At 47.9% G+C, this 19,141-nt stretch overlaps 1 protein-coding gene across 4 annotated transcripts in view; it reads right to left on the reverse strand.

Moving 5' to 3' along the window:
* The window catches only part of ANO10 (anoctamin 10), a 116,059-nt gene that overhangs the window by 81,252 nt on the left and 15,666 nt on the right, over positions 1–19,141 (reverse strand). For all 4 annotated transcript variants that reach the window (XM_037030417.1, XM_037030412.1, XM_037030413.1 and 1 more), the window contains exons 5-11: positions 18,393–18,512; positions 16,902–17,471; positions 15,447–15,502; positions 13,105–13,179; positions 11,890–12,072; positions 7,296–7,487; positions 2,964–3,092 (exon numbers count right to left, since the gene is read on the reverse strand). In XM_037030417.1, the coding sequence (XP_036886312.1) occupies positions 2,964–3,092; positions 7,296–7,487; positions 11,890–12,072; positions 13,105–13,179; positions 15,447–15,502; positions 16,902–17,471; positions 18,393–18,512 (1,325 nt within the window). The remainder of the gene's footprint in view (positions 1–2,963; positions 3,093–7,295; positions 7,488–11,889; positions 12,073–13,104; positions 13,180–15,446; positions 15,503–16,901; positions 17,472–18,392; positions 18,513–19,141) is intronic.

Raw genomic sequence — 19,141 nt, forward strand, 5'->3', positions numbered from 1 at the left:
ACGGAAAGTGTACCTGAGATGGAGAAATCAGGAAGGCTGGGAGCCCAGGGAGATCTGAGCTGAACCTAATAAATAAGAGTGTGAGCCAGGCACGGAGAAAGGACTGCGTATGTGCCAAGATCCTAAGCTGAAGAGACAAAAAAGGTTAATAAACAAGACAGTGAGGACTTCTGCTTCTGAAAAGAGTAGAAGTACTTCCTACTACTGCCCTCGCGAAGCAGAGCTGAAAAGCAGAGACGTTTATGTACAGGACAAATGTGAGACGACTCTGGAAGGTAGAAAGAAGGCAGACAGACTAGGGGCCCCAGGACGTGAGGAAGGGCACGGTGGTGGGTTCCCAGGGATCTCTCTTCACCTAATGTACCCACGACTACGTGCTGAGCAAGCTGGAACCCCAGAAATGACAATGGGGACCAAAAAAATAAAGCCAAGGAAGGCCTGCTCTCTCCAGCCAAAGGACTGGGAAGGGGCCTTCTGGCTAGATAGGAAACTCCAGACAAGAGCCGCCCCAGTGCAGCCAGACAGCACAGAAATGCTGTGGCTCCACCTGCACCCCACCAGCAAATGTCTCGGGGGGAGCCTAGGCTCACACCCCAGCCAGCCTGTAACAGGGGGGCTCATCTTACCAGAAAAGACCAAGCAGGGAGCCCAGTGTCCCACCCCCACTGAACAGGAACAAGCACACCTACACCCCTACTTCGTCAGTGGAGACGCATGGAGAACTTGAACTTCCACCCCTCCCTGACAACTAAAAGGTTCCCCTCTGCTCCCCACTGGGGCTGTGTCACAAGTAGTTCAGTGGCAAGTAGGGACTTTCACTCCCAACCAGCAGTTAGGAGGCCACCTGCTATGTCCGTGGAAGCCAGGTGGGGAGCATGGATGAGGTTATGGTCACCCCTCCCAGCAGGAGAGGTGTCAGCGAAAGCCAGAACTCCCCTCCCTGTCCAGGAGTAAGGAGAAGCCCCCTCAGGTGACAATGGAATCCAAGTGGGAAACTTGGACTTCCACCCCTAACCGGCAGTAACGGGCTGACATGCCCTGCCCCTCACCCTCACACCAGAGGGGCATCAGCAGGGGGGCAGCTAAAATGTACGATTTAGATAAGATCCTGAGTCGTCTTATAATACACACAATACCTGATGCGTCCCACTTTCAGTAAAAGTCACTCATCATAACACGAACCAGGAAAACCTCAACTTGACTGAGCAAATACAATCAACAGACAACGGCACTGAGTTAAATCTGATGCTGGAAGCATCTGAGACGGATTTTAAGCAGCCGCGTTACGAATGCATGCAGATCAGACTGGCACAGCTGGGAAGACAGGCATCTGCAGAACGGTCCTGCAACACGTGAGGACAGCCAACCGCAGAACAGTCCTGCTGGCCAAGAAATGTCCCAGATTCAGAGGGAAGAACCAGGCACTGACTATCTGACTAAGTAAGACATCACCAATACAAGACAAGCAGTAGGCAAGTTGGTGGGAATACGCAGGAAGACTAGGCCTGCGAGAAATTCAGAGAAAGTGAAGGCAGGTTCAAGCCTCGGGCAGCACTGCCCAGGAGCTGGCGATGGGTGGCGGGCTCTGGCTACGGCAGGGCTCTGCTTGGTGTGGGGAAGGCTGCTGTGCCTCTCAGGACAGTGACACTCCTCTTGATCTGGTCCTCAATTTACCAGAAAATGTTCTAATAACCAATTCTACTTATCCTTTAATATCGATTGTTACAGTCATTGGAAATGTATCTTCTTCTGGGAAATCAACCATCTGGCCTTCTTATCAATCCCTTTTGAGTCTCATTAGTGTCAAGCACAAATCAGTCCCCAAAGCCTAGTTAGCTCTGGATGTACTACTGGAGAATGTGGGTTCCCAGATCTGCCAAGTCGAGGGCCATATCCTACATCGAGAAGGCACGTGGTGAACCTGGCCAGCTGGCCATCGCTGTCTCAGGGCCCTGTTTTGATCTCCCACTCCCACACATAATAAACCAGCCTTGCAAATAGCTCTCCACAATCTCATCAAACTCACAAATTCAAAATAGACCCACGTATGCCTGCCAAAGCCATCCTCTTCCCCCTCCTACTCACCGCCGTCTAAAATCATTCTCCAAAACGCGTATTCTACATATAGCATCCCTCACAAACAGATTCCTAGCAGGTACGCTGAAGGAGCAAGGCAGACTGCACGGCTCTAGCCACTCCTGGAAACGCACGAGTTCGGGGTTCCATTTCCTTCTGGCCCGCCCAGCGTCTTGAGTCCCAGGCCTTAGCTACATCAATCACCACTTTACGTTCCTACTAAATTTTGCTTTAAAATTTTCACAGCTGTTCTATTTTGTAAATAGCTAACAATAAAAGGTCACAAAATATCTGACTACCAAAATCACTAGCAACCAAAATTTCCCTGCAAATTCTTGGCTGTGATTGGTCACTGCTTCATTTTCAGGAGACGTCAGTTACAGCACTCCTTACCCAGAAACGTAACAAAACGAACCCCCTAAGAAGCGGAGAGACAGCCAGCGTGCACTGTGTGGGCACCCCCCACAAACACTGCAGCGCACTCTGGACCTTCGGAATGGGTCATGATGAATGCTACGCCTGTCACAAATGAGACTTAAACAAATCAATCCTCAAAAGCATTTTCCAAGGCTTTATTATGTTTGAGAAAGTAGAAGTGACAGGTCCCTAGGAGAAACGAAAAAAGAAAAGCACACTCAGTCGACAGAACTCCACTTCAGACGGGATGCACCTGCTCAGCCCTTACCGGGCCGGCACCAGGGCCGGCAAACTCACCCCGTCTGCACCGCGGTGACTGCCACTCAGTCCCAGACGAGGCCCAGGAAGGCACCACGTCAAACTTGTGTCTTCCCCATGTTGCTGCATTGCCAGCCAGACACATGGCCGCTGCAGAATAACAGAGCATCTGACGTGGAAACCAGCGGAGGTAGATTTGAACTTGCACTTACCTCCACTGCTACTACAATCAAAATGAGGTCGGCTTTTGACTCTGGAAAGAGCGCATTCACTTGCGGCGACATTCCGATCAGAGCGCAGTTAGTGACCACAGATATGACGCTCATTGTCTCGAAAGCCAGCTGAAAGAGAAGAGCGTGACGTGAAGAACTGCAGGACTGCGTCCGCATGTCCGCATCCTTTTTGTATCACTAAAACCAAAGGAAAGCCTTCGCTTAGTTCTCGACATGCCGAGTACATTTCAAATTTTTTCTTTCTACTGCTATATCTTCCCTGGCTTAAAAAGACCACACTGGTAGAAGGTATTTTAGATACTTTGGGCTTAAACACCCCAAAGCAACATGTTCCCTCCAACCAGAGGCGGCCAGGCACTTGAATTTGGAATACACCCCCAATGACCACCTGGCTAACGGCCCTGACCTCGCCCTAAGGGGATGCTGACACAGGGCCACCAGGGAAAAACGTTCAAACACAGCCAGGTAAGTGTTTAAATGGACTTTATTTTGTGAAACTGTCCTACTCAGACAGATCACATACCATACCTGCCATACCTGAGGTTCTGCCATACCTGAGGCACAAGTTATGGTGACCCCCTTTCTAGTGGCACTTACCAAATCACACACAGAACTTTGGAAAAATACAGGGGCCAGGTCCCACTGAGACCTACAGACCAGACTCCAGGGCCCCATGTGCCACGGAGGAGGGGCCTGGCACCCAGAACTGACACAGACTAGGGCAACCTCGTGGCCACTGTCCTGCCCCTCCCTCCCCCTCCCTCCCCCCCTCCCCCCTCCCTCCCTCTCGTCCTTCCTTCCTGTACTTGGTGATCACTACGCACTAACTTAACCTCTAATTATAAGAAATACACTTACTATCGGAAATACAGATTTTAAGAGAAGATCATCAGTTTAGATGATCAAATCTAAATCTGATAAAATCTTGTCCCATGGAGGATTTCTACCATCATATTTTTATTTTAGGAATCCTTTGCTTAATCTAATTATTTTTTCATAGTTTCTTTACAACAAATCTACTCAGGACTTTGCCTTCTCTTTAGATAGCTTAAAAATTTGATTTATTTTTTAGAATTGTACTCCCATAGTTCAAAAATCAAACTTTATTCAGTGTACAGTGAAGTCTCCTTTCCCTCTCCCCCACCCGCCAGCTCCTGTCCTCCCTACAAGATAGTCACTGTTATCAATTTCGTACGTACCTTTCTAGACACTGCGTGCAAATACAAGCAAGCTTGAGTATACTTCTTACTCTCTTCTCAGCATAACAATATACACCGTCAGATCCTTCGCTTCTGTCACTTAAAATGCCTCGGAGGGAATTCTTGTCAGCACTCAAGGATCTCCCTCGTTCTCCATCACAACTGCCTAAGAACCTGCACTTTGCCATGTATACTGCACGCTTTGTTGCCAAAATTTTTGAGGGGAAAATAAGGATGCATGTTATACATGGGTATGAAGATTATATACCATAGGTATTAGAATGGTTATAATAATCCCGTGTATAATATGCCCAAAATATGGGTGTGCGTTATACACAGCAAAATGCGGTATTTTGCTGCATCAATGCACCACAGCTTATTTAACCATTTCCTCATTGGTGGACATTAGTTGCTATGACCAATAATACTATAATTAGTAACCTTGTAAATGCATCATTTAACAAGCGAGGAAGTACCGCAAATTCCTGGAAGTGGGAAAGGTCCACGCACTCCTAACTTTAGTAGATGATGCCACGGAGCGCTCCACGGGGCTCCCCAGTTCACCCTTCCGCCGACAGCACGTCGAGTGTCTGGCTTCCTGCGTTCTGAACGTACTTCTTTTTTTATTATTGTTACTCTATTACAGTTGTTCCAACTTTTCCTTTCTAACTAAGCTTTAGGATTTTTTAAATGTCACCTACATTGGATTATAATTTACACAGAATAAACGGCCCTCATTTAAGGCATACACTTCATAAGCAGTGATAGATACAGTCACCTGTGAAACCACCACCACAAATACCTCAGTACAAAACCTAAGTAAAAAATTTCCGTTTTCCCCCAAAGGTTCCTCCTAACGCCTTGCACTCCATCCTCTCTTTACACCTGGCCCGAAGCAAACACCGGTGCGCTTTCCATCACCATGTTCACGGACAGTTTGCATTTTTCAGGATTTTCCATATCTGGTGTCACACAGCATATGGGTATGGTCTTCTGTGTCTGCTTTCACTCAGCATGAGGGTTTTGAGACTGATCCACTGATAATTTGTTTATTTTTTTACTGCTAAGTAAGTGCCCCATTTTATGAATCTGCCATATTTGTTTCTTACACGTTTATCTAGTGAGGGCAGGTTTGGTTGTCCCCAGTTTGGGGCTGCTGTGAGTGAGTGACTCTGGGCACGGCCAGGCAGCTTCGTATGGCCGTGTTCCTCCTCAGTATCAAGGAGTGGACGTGCTGGGGGCCATGGCAGGGGTGTGTTTAACTTCTTATTAAACCGCTGTCTAGTTCTGTGGAGGGCTGTAGCATTCTGCGCCTTCACAGCCAATGTATGAGAGCTCCAATTACCACACGTCCTTCCCAGCAACCGGCACCTTCGGCCGTCTAGATTTTCAAATGGGAATGTAGTGCATCTCCTCATGGTGTCCGTTTGTGTTTCTCTGGGAAATAATTCTGTATCTTCCCCTGAGCTCATTGGTCCATGTTTTTACTGATGTAACTGTCTCACTGTCCAGTTGTGCGAGTTCTCTACGAAGTCTGAACACGAGTCCTCTGGCAGACACATGTCCTGGGAGAGCCTTCTCCCATTCTGTGTCTCGCATTTCTTCTCTTTTGAAAAGCAAACCTTCCGCCTCCCTTTGGAAAACTAGTCACCTGCCCTGTACTGTCGGTAGACAGCCAGTCACTGAATTTCTGGGTGTTCCGGTCTGTGTCGTTGGTCTGAGTATCTGCCATGCACCCGTGCCACACTGCTTTAACAACTGCCACTACGGGACAACCTCATAAACTTGCTACTGTGACAAGTTTTAACCCATGGTAAGGTGTGTCCCTACTCTTCCTCTTTAAAGTTTTTCTGCTATTGTATTTCTTTCATCTATTTTTCCATGAGAACTCGACAGTAAGCTTATCTAGTTGAAAGAGAAACTTTGGTTGGTGTAGGGCTGCATTTATAAACTAGTCTGCAGATTAGTTAATTTGTAATTTAAAGGAAAACTGATGTACTCGGAACGTTAAGCCTCCCCTCTACATCAGTTAGTTACAGCTGCACATAACATACCGCCCAGAACTCCGTGGCTACAAACAGCCATTTACTTAGCTCCCGATTCTGCAGGTGGACAATTCAGGCCGTGCTCACCTAGGCGCTGCTTCTGGTCTCAGCTGATCTGGCCTGGGCTTGTGGTCAGCTTGGGTGAGGTGAAAACGCCACTGGCCTTCTGCCGCTGGTTAGAACTTGTAGCACGAGCAGTGCGGGTGGACCGCCTCGCCTTGTTCTGATCTCACAAGGAAAGCGTCCGTCTTTCACCAATAAGCATGGTGGATGCTTTAGGGGGTTTTCCTTGATATGCCTCTTATCAAGTTGAATGACAGTGGGATTTTGTCAAATGCTTTATCTGTAATGACTGATGTGCCCATGCGACTTTCTTCTTTAGATGATTAATATGGCGGATTACATTAATTCACTTTCTAATACTGAACAAGGCCTGCGTTCCTGGACTAAACCCTGCTTGTCATGGCAAATAACTCCCTTCACAGACTGCTAATCGTACCTGCTAACATCTCACTGTGGCGCTCTGCGTGCTGACTCACAGGGACAGCGACCGGCCTGCTGTGTTCTCCTTTTTGTGCTCTCGCTGTCCTGCGCTGGCGTCACTCAGATACCGGCTTCGTAAAACACCTGGGAAAATATTCCCTCCTATTTCTGAAATTCTGTGTCACTGGGGTTAATTCTTCTTCAAGTGTTAGAATTCACCAGTGAAACCATTAGGGTCAGGACATTTCTCTTCTGGGAACTGTAATAACTGCAGATCCCATTTCCTCACAGTCGTGGGGCTGCTCACAACTTACCTACTTCATGTTGGGTGAGTCGTAGAAGCTTGTGTTTTTGAAGGCATTGGCCTATTTCGTGTAAGTTGTCCAATTTATATATGTAGCTCCCTTATTCTCTTGACGCCTGCTCAGTTAGTAATGATTCCATTTTTATATTGGTTATTTTTGTGGCAGAGGAAGGACAGAGCCCAGTTTTCCCAAATCGCTCCTTCGGGGTTTTCGTTGTTAAACCAACTGCCTCATTCTGTTATTTCTTTCCAAGGAATAACTCTTTTCTCAGATACTTACCTGCCACACACCGATACTGGCGGAAGGCTCTGCGAATGGGCGCTTGAAGACCCTGCACATTTTCAAGGCGTCGGAATTCACCTCGGTGAAGTTGTTCAGCACCGCGAAGGCGGCCGCCAGCGGGTACACGCAGGAGAAAAGGCTCACGTAGCCGAACTGCAGGAACAGCTCCAGGTAGTCATCGAAGGTGCCCTGGAGGGTGGGCCACGAGAAGGGGACAGGCGCTGCTTCAACACCACGTAATAGGAATCAGTTACCAAGGCCACCCCAGCTGCTCACCCAGTGCCAAGTTAACGAGTCACTACATTTTTTCTAAGGAAAATAAGAGCAGAGCTGAAGATGTTTGCTCTTGACTGAGAACAAAGAAGCGTGGCCTCACTGTTAGAAATCGATCCCTCGCATCATGGGCAGGCACCCAGACCCGCAGCCCCTGGCCCTCCCTGAAAAGACCGACAGTGGTGATATCAGCGAGGATGGAAGAGGGAGGGTCTCCAGAAGTTCGCCCTCAATAAAAACCAACAAAACCGGTTGCCATCAACTTGTTCACTGCTGAGAAAACTAACCAAATGCTAGCAGCAACGCAGGCAGCGTTCAGTGAAGGAAAACACTCAGCCCCGCGGCAGTTTAACCCACTCTAGTCTCCTCTCCTGCCCCCACTCTGCAGCAGCCGTAACTAATACCAATAGGCATTCCCGGTACCAGAGGGAGCCCAGCGAGGCGGGGGTCTCAGAAAGCCTCGTTCCCAAAAGGAGGTCGTTATCAGACTGGAGAGTGGTGCCCTGTCAGAATGCACTCAAAGAGCGCGTCTATCTCCAACCTCGCCGAGCTTCTCCAAGCGCTAAAGGCCTCTCCCCAGGGATGTTATCGTTTTAACACTGGCCTGCCCCAGGTGATGGGCAGTGGCTGGGGCAAACAAGGCGTTAGCCAGAACCTTGAAGAGGACAAAGTTGGAAAAATCACACTTCCTAACTTGCAAACCTACTACAAAGCTACAATTGTCAAGATGGCGATGTACTGGCCTCAGGACAGACATGCGGGGACGTCAGTGGCACAGCACGGAGCATTGGCAACCACCCACAGGCCTGCGCTTCTCTGACTTTCAGCCAAGGCGCCAAGGTCATCCAGTGAGGAACAGTCTCTTTAGCAAACGGCGCTGGAAGAACCAGATAGATACCCACACGCCAAAGAATAAATTTGGACCCCTTCCTTACACTGTCTACAAAAACTGACTCAAAATGGATCAGAGGCCTGAATGTAATAGCTAAGACGATAAAAGTCTGAGGAGGAAGTGGAGGAGGAAACAGCCCTGACCTTGGGCAGTCGTTTCTCAGCCGTGACACCAAAGGCATAAATAAGCATGGGTAACAGAAAGGGGAGAAACTGGACTCTGTCAACATTAGAGACTTTTGTGTATCAAAGGACACTTGAGAAAACAAAAAGATAACTCACAGAATAAAAGAAAATATTTGCAAATCATGCATCGAATAAGAAATTGATATTCAGATTCTATGAAGAACTCTTACCACTAATGATAAAAAAATATGACCCAATGGCAAAGAATATAAATATGTATTTCTCCAAAGGGGAGATACAAATGGCCAAAAAGTAAATGAAAGGATGATCAATATATTTATGCATTAAGAAAATGCAAATCAAACCCACAATGAAATACTACTTCACAGCTACAAGGATGGCTATTTTTTAAAAAATAAATTCAGTAAGGGTGTGGGAAAAGTGGGACCTTCATACACAACTGGATGAAATGCAGGATGATGGTACCACTGCTTCTGAAAACAGTTCCTCCAACAGTTAAATATATTAGGTTAACATATGACCCAGCATGTGGTAATGCATGTTCATACAAACACTTGTACATGGATGTTCATAGCAACATTATTCACAGTAGTCAGAAAGCAGAAGCAATCCGAATGTCCGCCATCAGTGAATGGGTAAACAAAATGCAGTGCATCCCTACGATGAAATATCACTGACGCATAAAAGGGAATGAAGGGCTGATATACACGACAGCATGATGAACCTGGAGAGAACTGCAATCAGTGGAAGATCCAGGCACAAAAGGCCACGTACTGCAGGTTCAGTTACACAAAAGGCACGGAGCGGCGAGTCCTCAGAGACAGACTGCAGATCAGCAGCTGCTACACCGAGGAAGGGGTGGCCGCTGTGGGCACGGGGTTTCTCTTGGGGATGATGAAGGTGTTCTAGAATCACACGGCGGTGACGGCTGCACAACGTCATTGTGAACTTAGAACACACACACACACACTAAATTGTGCATTTTAGAACAGTGAATCTTATGTTACGAGGACTTTGTCTCAATTCTTTTAAAAGTAAAGAAAAACAAAGCTGACAGCAACAAGGAAACCCCTTACAGTCACCCTGGCGAAGGCAGCGGGAACTCCAAAGAGGCCAAAGAACGCAGTCTCACAGCGGAAAACAAGAAAACCATGGGAGCCTGGAGAAATCCCTGCAAAACTACGTGACAAAACCTTTCCAATGTGTTTTGGAAGGTTCAGTCCAAAGGAAAACAGGGGCAGTGGTCATCACGTACCCTCAGTTCGAGGGGCAAGAGATGCTGCTGTGTGAGGGGGGTGCTTAGTGTTCTTGAGTAAAGGGACAAAGGAGCCTTCCCTGAGACAGGAGTACGGGCTTGTTACCTGGGTTACGCCACCACCTCTCAACAGAACACAGTGACCAGCCTGCTGCGCGAAGGCCTCCCTACAAGCCCACTGTCCACAACAACGTGCGGATTCGGACAAGTGAGAAGCTGAGCAGGCCAGAAGCTTCAGGCTGCACTGTGACCGACTGAGGGGGCCTGTCCACATGATGCCCAAGGCCACTGTCACCAATGTCTGGCACCCTCTGACCTCCCCGGGATCGCTCTGGGCACATGCAGTGACAGTTTTGGTTTGAGAAAAACACTCATCACGATATTTTAAACCAATATTAGACATTAACATTCCTAAGAGAAGAATTAGGATCGCTGCCTCTCAGAGTCAGCCTTTCACCGGGACATGCGTGTTAGGCTCCGTGGCCCAGAGCTGCGGTGTTGTCAGACTCTACATCTAGCCAGTTTCTCCTCTCCTTTTGTATTTTACTAAAACAGAAATGATCCCGACCTAATCACAGAGCACTGGCGATGGCAGCAGGCACTTCTTTGAGAGTGAGCCTCAGAGGCAGGGTTCAAGGCCCGCCCGAGAGCAACACCAAACACACGCGCTGGGAGCCGGCGGGGGGCGCTCAGCTGGGGAATCGGGGGAGAGGGGTCTCCAAACCGCTCTTGGGTTGCATTGGCTCTAGAGCATGTTTGCCTGTGTTGTGCTGCCGCACAGACACAGTTTAGAGACGCGCCGAGACACAGCAGCGATTTATTTCTCCGGAGTGAAGTCATCAGGACTGGGAAGGAGGGAAAGCCGTAGCATCAAACCGCTTTTACCAGAGTTTGGACTTAAGAAACCCTCCGAGCCTGTGCTCAGCTTTCAAAATCCTGCTGTTTTGGCTCATGAAAGAAAAGGCCGGGCCTCCGCAGAGACGTGCAGGTGATGCCCCTCGCAGGGACCGCTGGGCGGCCCCCGCAGTCACGCCAAGGCCTGCCTGGCATTTAGCAATTGGCACTCAGTGGGGGACCGGGGGGTATAAACTGCTACTCCAGATGAATATACAAACTAAAAATCTTCAGCATATGAGAAAAACTAACTATGAAGATCAGTAAAAAAACCCTCAAAAACCAGGAGATGAATTCATTGGTGACGAAAGAGAACTAAATAAACTTGAGCAGCCACGGACCCTCACTGAAGGCTGAATCTCACTAAGAAGAATACAGCACACCAAGAAGGAAGGTACAGGATATAAGAAAGAATGACCTGAAGCAAACATCCCAATGCCCCCTCCCAACAGAGAAACAGTGAATGTAGTCAGAGTTCAGCAAAAGTTTGTTAAATTCATGGTTAGGCTTTATGACCCTCCAAAGATCTACTGATAGTTCCTAAAAAACAAAACAAAAAATGAAAACAATCCCTGAGAAATTCCATCTTAAAGGAGCTTTATATTTACAGCACAAAGTGATTTAAACTACAATGTAATCTTCAGATCGGCATTCATTTGCAGTGATGGGCTTCCATCTTTTCTTTCTCTCAGTTACGGTTTACACACTACTTCGTATCAGTTCCAGGGGTGCGGCACAGTGGCCCGACAACCACATGCTTCACAACGTGTTCCCTCCGGTACGCCCCACTTTCGGTCTTTCTTTGCGTCTGAAGCAAGCCTTGCTGCCGCCTCCCCACGGCCACCTCATCCCTCCCCCGCTCATCCCTCCCCGGCTCCGCCCACCCTGAGGCTGTGATGGCCACCGCCCTCGGCAGAGCAGTCACATCCTTCGCCAAACTCAGCCTCTGGTGCTTTTCAGGAGCAACTTCAGATTAAGACAGCGGCACCTTTTTAAGTTAAAGTGGTTCGTGGTGAGGACAGTGGCTGGGAAGCGCTCAGCTGAGACCACGAGTGTTTACATATGTGCTGAACTCGGCACGTGACTGTCAATCACGTTCGGCCCGTTTCATGCAATAAGACTCAGACCTACCAAATACGTCCCCATTTCCTTCTCCAGGACGACCTGCTCGTACAACGTGGCGTCGATGTCTGCCTTCAGGGCCTGCACCTTCTTCTTCAGGTGCACGTGCTGCTTCCTCTGGAGCCAGTAGGGAAGGAGGGACTCCATGAGCTGGTTAAGGATCTGGGAGGTGATCAGGAGCGTGGCCAAGCTCTAAAGGGAAGCACACAGACATTCGCCGGTGTAGCTTACCCCACCACAGCCGGCGTAGGATTGTGCAAGTCAACAGAGTGTTCAACAAACAGATACTGTTGTCAGAGAGGATGCCGTCAGAAAAGCTACAGCCATGTTTCTAACTGACTGTTGTTTTCACAGGAAAGACTCAGACTGAACTACAAGAAGGTTAGTACAAACGAGATTATAATAAAAGTTGAACCAGTTACGTATCGGCAGAACAAATTACCTTAAAATTGTTACCGCAGCTGGCAACAAAATACAAATATCTAAATAATGTTGCCAATTTTGAAAGAAATAATAGTTTGGCCACAACTTAAACAATATTATAAAACTAACACATAGCCCCTCACTGTAAAAAAGCTAGGAAATGGAACAGAAGTGACACACGGTTCCACAATGAGGACAGAACCACGACTAGCATCTCAAACATTTCCAATCTATATAGAACGAAAGCAGGATCATCCAACATCCAGTGCACGCGGCTCTGTATTGCTTCTTTTCTCTTGTAATACATTGTGAGCACCTTCCTGCGTCATTAAGAACTCTTTCTGCGCTTAGCCCTTTACTGCCGTTGAATGCAGGTATTATTCCCGACGTCAGCCACACAAATGCTGCCCCTCGGGTACCTGCGCACATGAGCCCTCACCCCGCCTCTGCTGGCTTTCTAGGGATGCTAGTTTGTAACGTGTCTGTTCACTCCCACCCCGATACACTCGCAAAAGCTTGTAATGTATAGGTTCTGCTGTCCGAATTGTTTTTGTAATTCTATACAAATCCAAATATATAGGAGCTACATTTGATTTTACCACCCTATAGCCTTAATTTTACAAGCTGGTCTCTTCAGCTGACTACATACACAGTGCTGATGGATTTTCTTTCTCTTTAAACTAGAATTGGACTTAGAATAGACTAAATTTAAAAGGTTTTCTTTGTAGAAATGATAATAGGAAGCCAATGACACTACCTGAATATAGGAAACCACCTCTGAACCTAAAAAGTCACACTCACCTGACGCAAAAGCTTCATGTCCCCCAGGACGAAGGCGATGTAGAACAGTGAGGCGAAGCAGTTCAGGAAGTTGAACTGCAGAAAGAGACGCCGATATTTAGTATCGCTTCATAGCACTTCATCTTACAACTGCAAGCACAGCGTTTAAAATGCAACGAGGGGCTTCCGTCCAGACAGGGTGGCCAACTGGTTTCTCCCCCCTCCTCCTCGGTACCCACGTCCACGAACTCTGGGCATAACAACACAGGAGGCGACCAGAGGAGGACTCGGAGGAAGTGAACCAGCCCAGGACCATGGGACTGAGGGACGACACGGCACCAGTGCACCTTACGTGCCTGTTTCCACCACGTTCTTACGAAAGGGGGACAGCCAGGCCCACTGTTCCCCTCCGACCTGGCAACACAGGCCCCCGGGGGGTTCAATCCCTGCTCACCCCCCATTAGAATCTTAACAACAGTGGAAGGACCCAGCAGAACTGATCAGGACCCCCACTCACAATAAGCCTCCAGGGGTTAGCTCTCCTTCCCTCCCCCCTGCAGGGCCTGACACTCCCTTGCCGCGTGGAGATTGCTAGGATGGCCAGGCAACACCAGCAAGAACGACCTCCTCCACTTCCCAACACAGCAGCCCTGGAAGCCTCTTGGTGCCCAGGGACCTGAGACTCCTCACCTCGCAGGGCCACCCTGAGGCGGATGAGAGGCAGCAGCAAGAGAGGCCGGCCATAACCACCAGCGGGTCGGGAAGCATCTTAGTCACCACAGACCCGCGACTCCCCTGCCCTTGTTCAGACACACAGTTCTGGGCCAGGGGTTCCGCTACAACAAGTGTCGTTTCTTCGAGTGGGTCCTCTGCTCAAGGGTCTGCAGCCTGTCTGCCTCCCAGCCCCAGGCTGGCTGCTTCCTGTCCAGCAGCACCCCTTTCTGAGACAGGAGGTCACTATCAAGTGTAACTGTGAGAACCGCATTAGGGAGGGAATGGTGGTCACTGGAGAGAGTACAGCAAGGTCAACACAGCTGCAGGGAGGGGCGGGAGTGCGGTCAGAGCAGAAGGTGAAAACCGACGGCCTGGGAAAGTGGGAGGGCTCTCTCCACCAGACTAGAAAGGAAGACCTAGGGAACACAGGCAGGTTCTAACATGGGACTCTTCACAAAGCGGCCACCTGACACTGCATCTGAAATGCCAGAGAAGAGTCAAGTCCCATGAATAACTGGATTCTTCTAGACAGGCGGGGTGTTTTACCGCTAAGGGCAAAGCCTCGTATTAGAATCAGTTTAAATGATGTTAATGCATTACAGGTTCTCTGCCTCCTTACACAGAGACACAGAATGTAACTTCCTTGCTGATTCAGCATCAGTATTTTGAATATCAGTGACATCCTGGGGCTAGAACGAGGCCCTCGGAGCCTTTTTAGGTGCCCCTTTTCTGGTGTCCAAATTGCTAAAACTGTTGAATTATTGGCATGTATTATGACGGGTTTTCTATTTCTAAGCCTGCTCTTGCTTCTGTAAATTTACCTACTTTCAGAAACCTAAACACCTTCCCAATGGTGATTTCTGATCTTTTAAGGAATGCAACACCGGATAAATATGCTTCTCAAAACGATGTCTGCAGCTAAGAACAAAGACTCTTTTTCAAGGTGGGGGCTGGGATCCCTCACTTGGGAGTAAAGTACACGAACTGTGTGGCACCGATTACAGCCGAAAGTTCAGAGGACTCCTTACGCAGCCGTCTCAGTTCTCAGTTACGTTACAGACGGCTGACATAAGCTCCTGATAACTGAGTGCTTTCAAGCCTGCACTTCTTTGTCATTTATAATAATGGTGGAAAGAGGCGAATGTATGAGCTTTCACACAAACGGCAACCAAGTTCCACAAGGCCTTCTCCCCACCTCTCTCCTTCCATCCAGCAAAGCATGCTGGGCACCTCCTGGACTCTAAAAATGTCTTCCCCAATATTTAAAAAAAATAATTTAATGTTCCATCCCTGAATGGACTGTCAGTAACTGGAGGGATTGTCGAATAGTGAAACATTCAAAGAAGTCACCAAAAACAAAAGAACAGAAACAAGACTATAGAGTGGTTAATTAGCTTTTTACATAAATAGGAATTGGCTATAACACTAATTTCTACATTTGAAGTCTTAAACCACATGCACCATTATACTAAAAGACGACTGAATATATATGAAACACGCCTATTAAACAATCTATCTACCTGCACAACATACACTAACCATCTGATAAACTAGAAGCACATCTTCATATTTACATTCCTAAATATTAAATGGTATGTATTCCTTAGTCGTATCATTAAAATGAATTTGCATATAAAAACTCTACTTACCACTAAAACTTTCAAAATTAGGTGATTCTGGTAGGCAGACTCCAATCTGTGGTTCTCTGAAATATTCAAAAGGAGAGGTGATTTCCCTCAGGCAAGAAAGCAACAGGGAGGGAGCACCGTGGGGAGGGGAGCGAGCCTTGGTCACAGACAGGCAGGCTGAGTCTTGGCTCCTGCTCACCACCAAGAGCATCGCACAGGGAAGAAACTAAGACTAGGCACGTACCTGGGGGCACCGCAACATCTCCGAGTCTGAGTTGTTTTTAAAGTCTTACTGCTACAGAGAGATATAGGACGTGCTGACAAGTGGTCCCCAGAGAGAGAGCCTAGTTGAGCGGTGGTGGCAAAACTGACAGCAACCTCTACCCAGCAGGGCACCAACACAAGTTTTCTGAACGTGTGCCTGAAAGGCTTGAGTGAGAGGGAAACTCAAATTTCCACCCTCGGCCAGCAGGAGGAGACAGCGAGCAGGGGCCAGAACAGCAGATGAGAGAACCCAAAGGAAGAAGTGCCACCTCGCACAGAGAGGCAGTGGTAGGCTGACCCGGATTTGAAACCCAGCGCAGCTACTCAGCCACTGTCTGACCTGGGCAGGCCACTCAACCTCCTGACGCTCAGCCCTACAAATCTCTCCTCCCCAGTCACTGTCAGGGGTAGAAATCACACAGAATGTGATTTCTTTGGCCAGCATCAGCAAAGAAAAGCTCTTATGAAATAGGAGCTGTTTTTGTTCAATGACTAGTAAAAATAACTTAAAATGTCTCTGTGGTCCATGAAGGTTAAGGCCTAGACTTCTCCTGGGGGTGGGGGGGGATGGGTAATAATGTATGTGTTCACTCATTTGAATGAATAAATAAATTAAAGAGTGAATGGCCTATCAAGACGTTTTTCAAACTACAGCCAACTTCCTCTTTTACCGCAGATGAAAGAATGAACGCCGTCTTCACTGAGTTCAGTGGCCATCCTCGGGCCCATCCCACTAGACAGGTGGTTCCAGACTCTTAGACATAGTTCATTCGGCCAGTTTCAGATAGATAATTCGACCCATTTGACCGTCAGCATAAACACAGCATTAGAGCAATAGGTTTAAAACAAAGAGGTGCGGAGCAGCCTGGCTCCACCACTTGCCCTCCCAACCTTGTGAAGTCTCAGTATCTTTACCCATAAAATGGTGAAATGCGTCTATTCCCCGGTGTCCAGAGGAGGGGAAAACGAGATATGTAGATAAAATGCTTAGCAGGGTACCTAGAACAGAGCAACTAGCAATAAACAAGAGCTGCGATGGCCATGATGTGGGGACCGTGGGAGCTCACAGAGCCAATGAACTCGTCTGTGTGACACCACAATGAGCCCAGAGCACCCTCTACCCACTTTGCAAGGTAGCAGTTACAGGAACCCTGTGGGGTAAGCAATATTTCGTATAGACAAATGAGACAAAAACAAAGCATCAAGTCTCACCCCAGGAAGTTAGGAACTCGGCAGCATATCGGTAGAGGCGGTTCATGACCTCAATCACGATGGCGTAGATGATGCTGGGCACGTACAGCAAGACGCTGGTCCACTCGGACCCGCTGCTCTCATGCAGATCCAAGGCCCAGGCCTCCATGTCGAAGTAGATCATCATGACATACAGGGAGAAGTAGAGACAGAGGCACACGAACGGCAGAGAGACCAGGTAAATGCGCAGCTGCCTCTTGTAGCTGGGGTAGAGGGGTTCCTCCCGGCCCGTGACAGCATTGATGCCCAGGACCCCGTGATACCCTGGCCGGGGCTCCTCAAACTGCCTCTTCATGACCAGCGTCCCCCACCTGTAGGTCATGTTGGCACAGCCACGCTTCCACACTTCCAGGATCACTGTGGACCAGATCAGGTTGAAGGAGGCGAAGATCACGTATTTGTCATAGTCTTCCCACACAAACATGTAGTAAGGCAGCCCAATGACCGCCATGGGGATTAAGGCAAAGGTGAAGTACTCCAAAAACCCAAAGTAGAGAGCGATGGTTTCCCCAAAGTAGCCACGGATACTGTCTATAATAAAGAGGGGGAAAAGACCTTAAGTACAGACCACCAAAGACTTTGTCATCATTTCAAGCAAGCTGATTCATTTCTTGTTAAGTGGGGACCGGTGTGTGACCGTAAACCCACCCTCCATGCAGGACGAGACCCCATTCTCTGTACCGCATGCCTGACACTCCCTCAGCACAGAGCCCAGGCTCAGCCAGGCACGCTGGGTCTATTGCCCCTTTATTTCCTCATCTGGCACACGCCTTTTCCTAAAGAAAGAATCAGCAAGGGGTTTGTCCCAAGTCTCCGAGGTCCTCATTTAAAATTCAGTCACAGCCAATAAAACATTGTAATTTGGGGGTTATACTTATGCTCCTCACTTGTCTCCTAATATTGTTGTTACAGATGTTCTTTTCAAAGAAGACTCCCCCAGCACAGTATCCTGCTCCCCCCTTCCTGAAGATATAAATTTTCATCAATGTGTCACAGCCAAGGTTTTTATACACTGAAGAAAAATTATTCAAAATCTCCAAACAACATTCTAGATGCTACCTTGTAGCAGAGCCATGGGACACAGTCCAAACGATTAGCTCTAAAGAATGAGGAATTTTCAAATACAAAGTATGCAGAGTCAAACAAACTCTTATGACATCTGTTCCACTCCAACGCTGACCTGCACTCGGGAAGGACACTCTGAACTGCCTGTGTTGGTGGTGAAATTCAGTGACAGCCTGTAACTCAGCCCACCCGAAATTGTCTAAGAAGTAAATAAATAGGTCTTGGAACCCTCCCCATTCCCTGCCCCCACTTCTTCCCACATGCAGCTGGTAAGCCCTGCCTGGCAGAGCATTAAATACCCTCCCGGGGTGGGGAGAGGCCACCGCCGAATCGTGGCTTTTCACCAGCTGGCCTTCCTCTCCTCTAAGGACAGGTATTGACACATACCTATGGGCTGAAACTTTAAACTGAACCGGGTATACCAGCTGTCCTCCAGCTTCTTCAGGGCTTCATTGTCGTGCAGTGGAAACACCTGGATCACGATGCCAGACGTGAGCAGTCTTCTCACTGTGGGGAGAGAACGTGCCAAAGTACATGAAACGGACTTGTGATGGCTGGTGACACTCTCCATCAGGCACTGCGAAGCCCTCCGGGCGGAGAGGCGCACCCGCGAGGACCATTTGCACGCCGCCTGCTCCGAAGGGGCCCGCATCCTCTGCTCTTCCGAACGTCAGTGATCACTACCACTTTCTTTGACAATGAAAGCGACACGCGTCAGCATGAAATTTTAAACCATGCAGAAATGTACAAATTAGAATTATTCTCTCCCAAAATAACCACTGTAAACAGCAATTTAGCGTATTACCAGACTTCAAAATACACATTCCTAAATGTATATAATTTTAAAGTGGGATTATTCCGTGTACATTGTTCTGTAATCTTTTCTCATGCAGTAACACACGATGCACCTGTCATACATTATAAACAGAACACGAAATGCCCTTTTTAACAGTGTCATGATAGTCCCTTGTATGAAGTGCTATAATCTAATTCTCTATTGAAAAACAGTTGTTTCCTATTTTTGTTATTATAAATAATGCTAAAATTCTTGTCTATAACCCACTCATCTACTATTTCCTTATTGTATATACTTGAAAGTAGAATTGTTAGGTCCAAGAGTATATGTATTTTAGATT

This window comes from Sturnira hondurensis, unplaced genomic scaffold, assembly GCF_014824575.4.
Source record: "Sturnira hondurensis isolate 20B ecotype Veracruz unplaced genomic scaffold, ASM1482457v3 Scaffold0020787, whole genome shotgun sequence".
NCBI lineage: Eukaryota > Metazoa > Chordata > Mammalia > Chiroptera > Phyllostomidae > Sturnira > Sturnira hondurensis.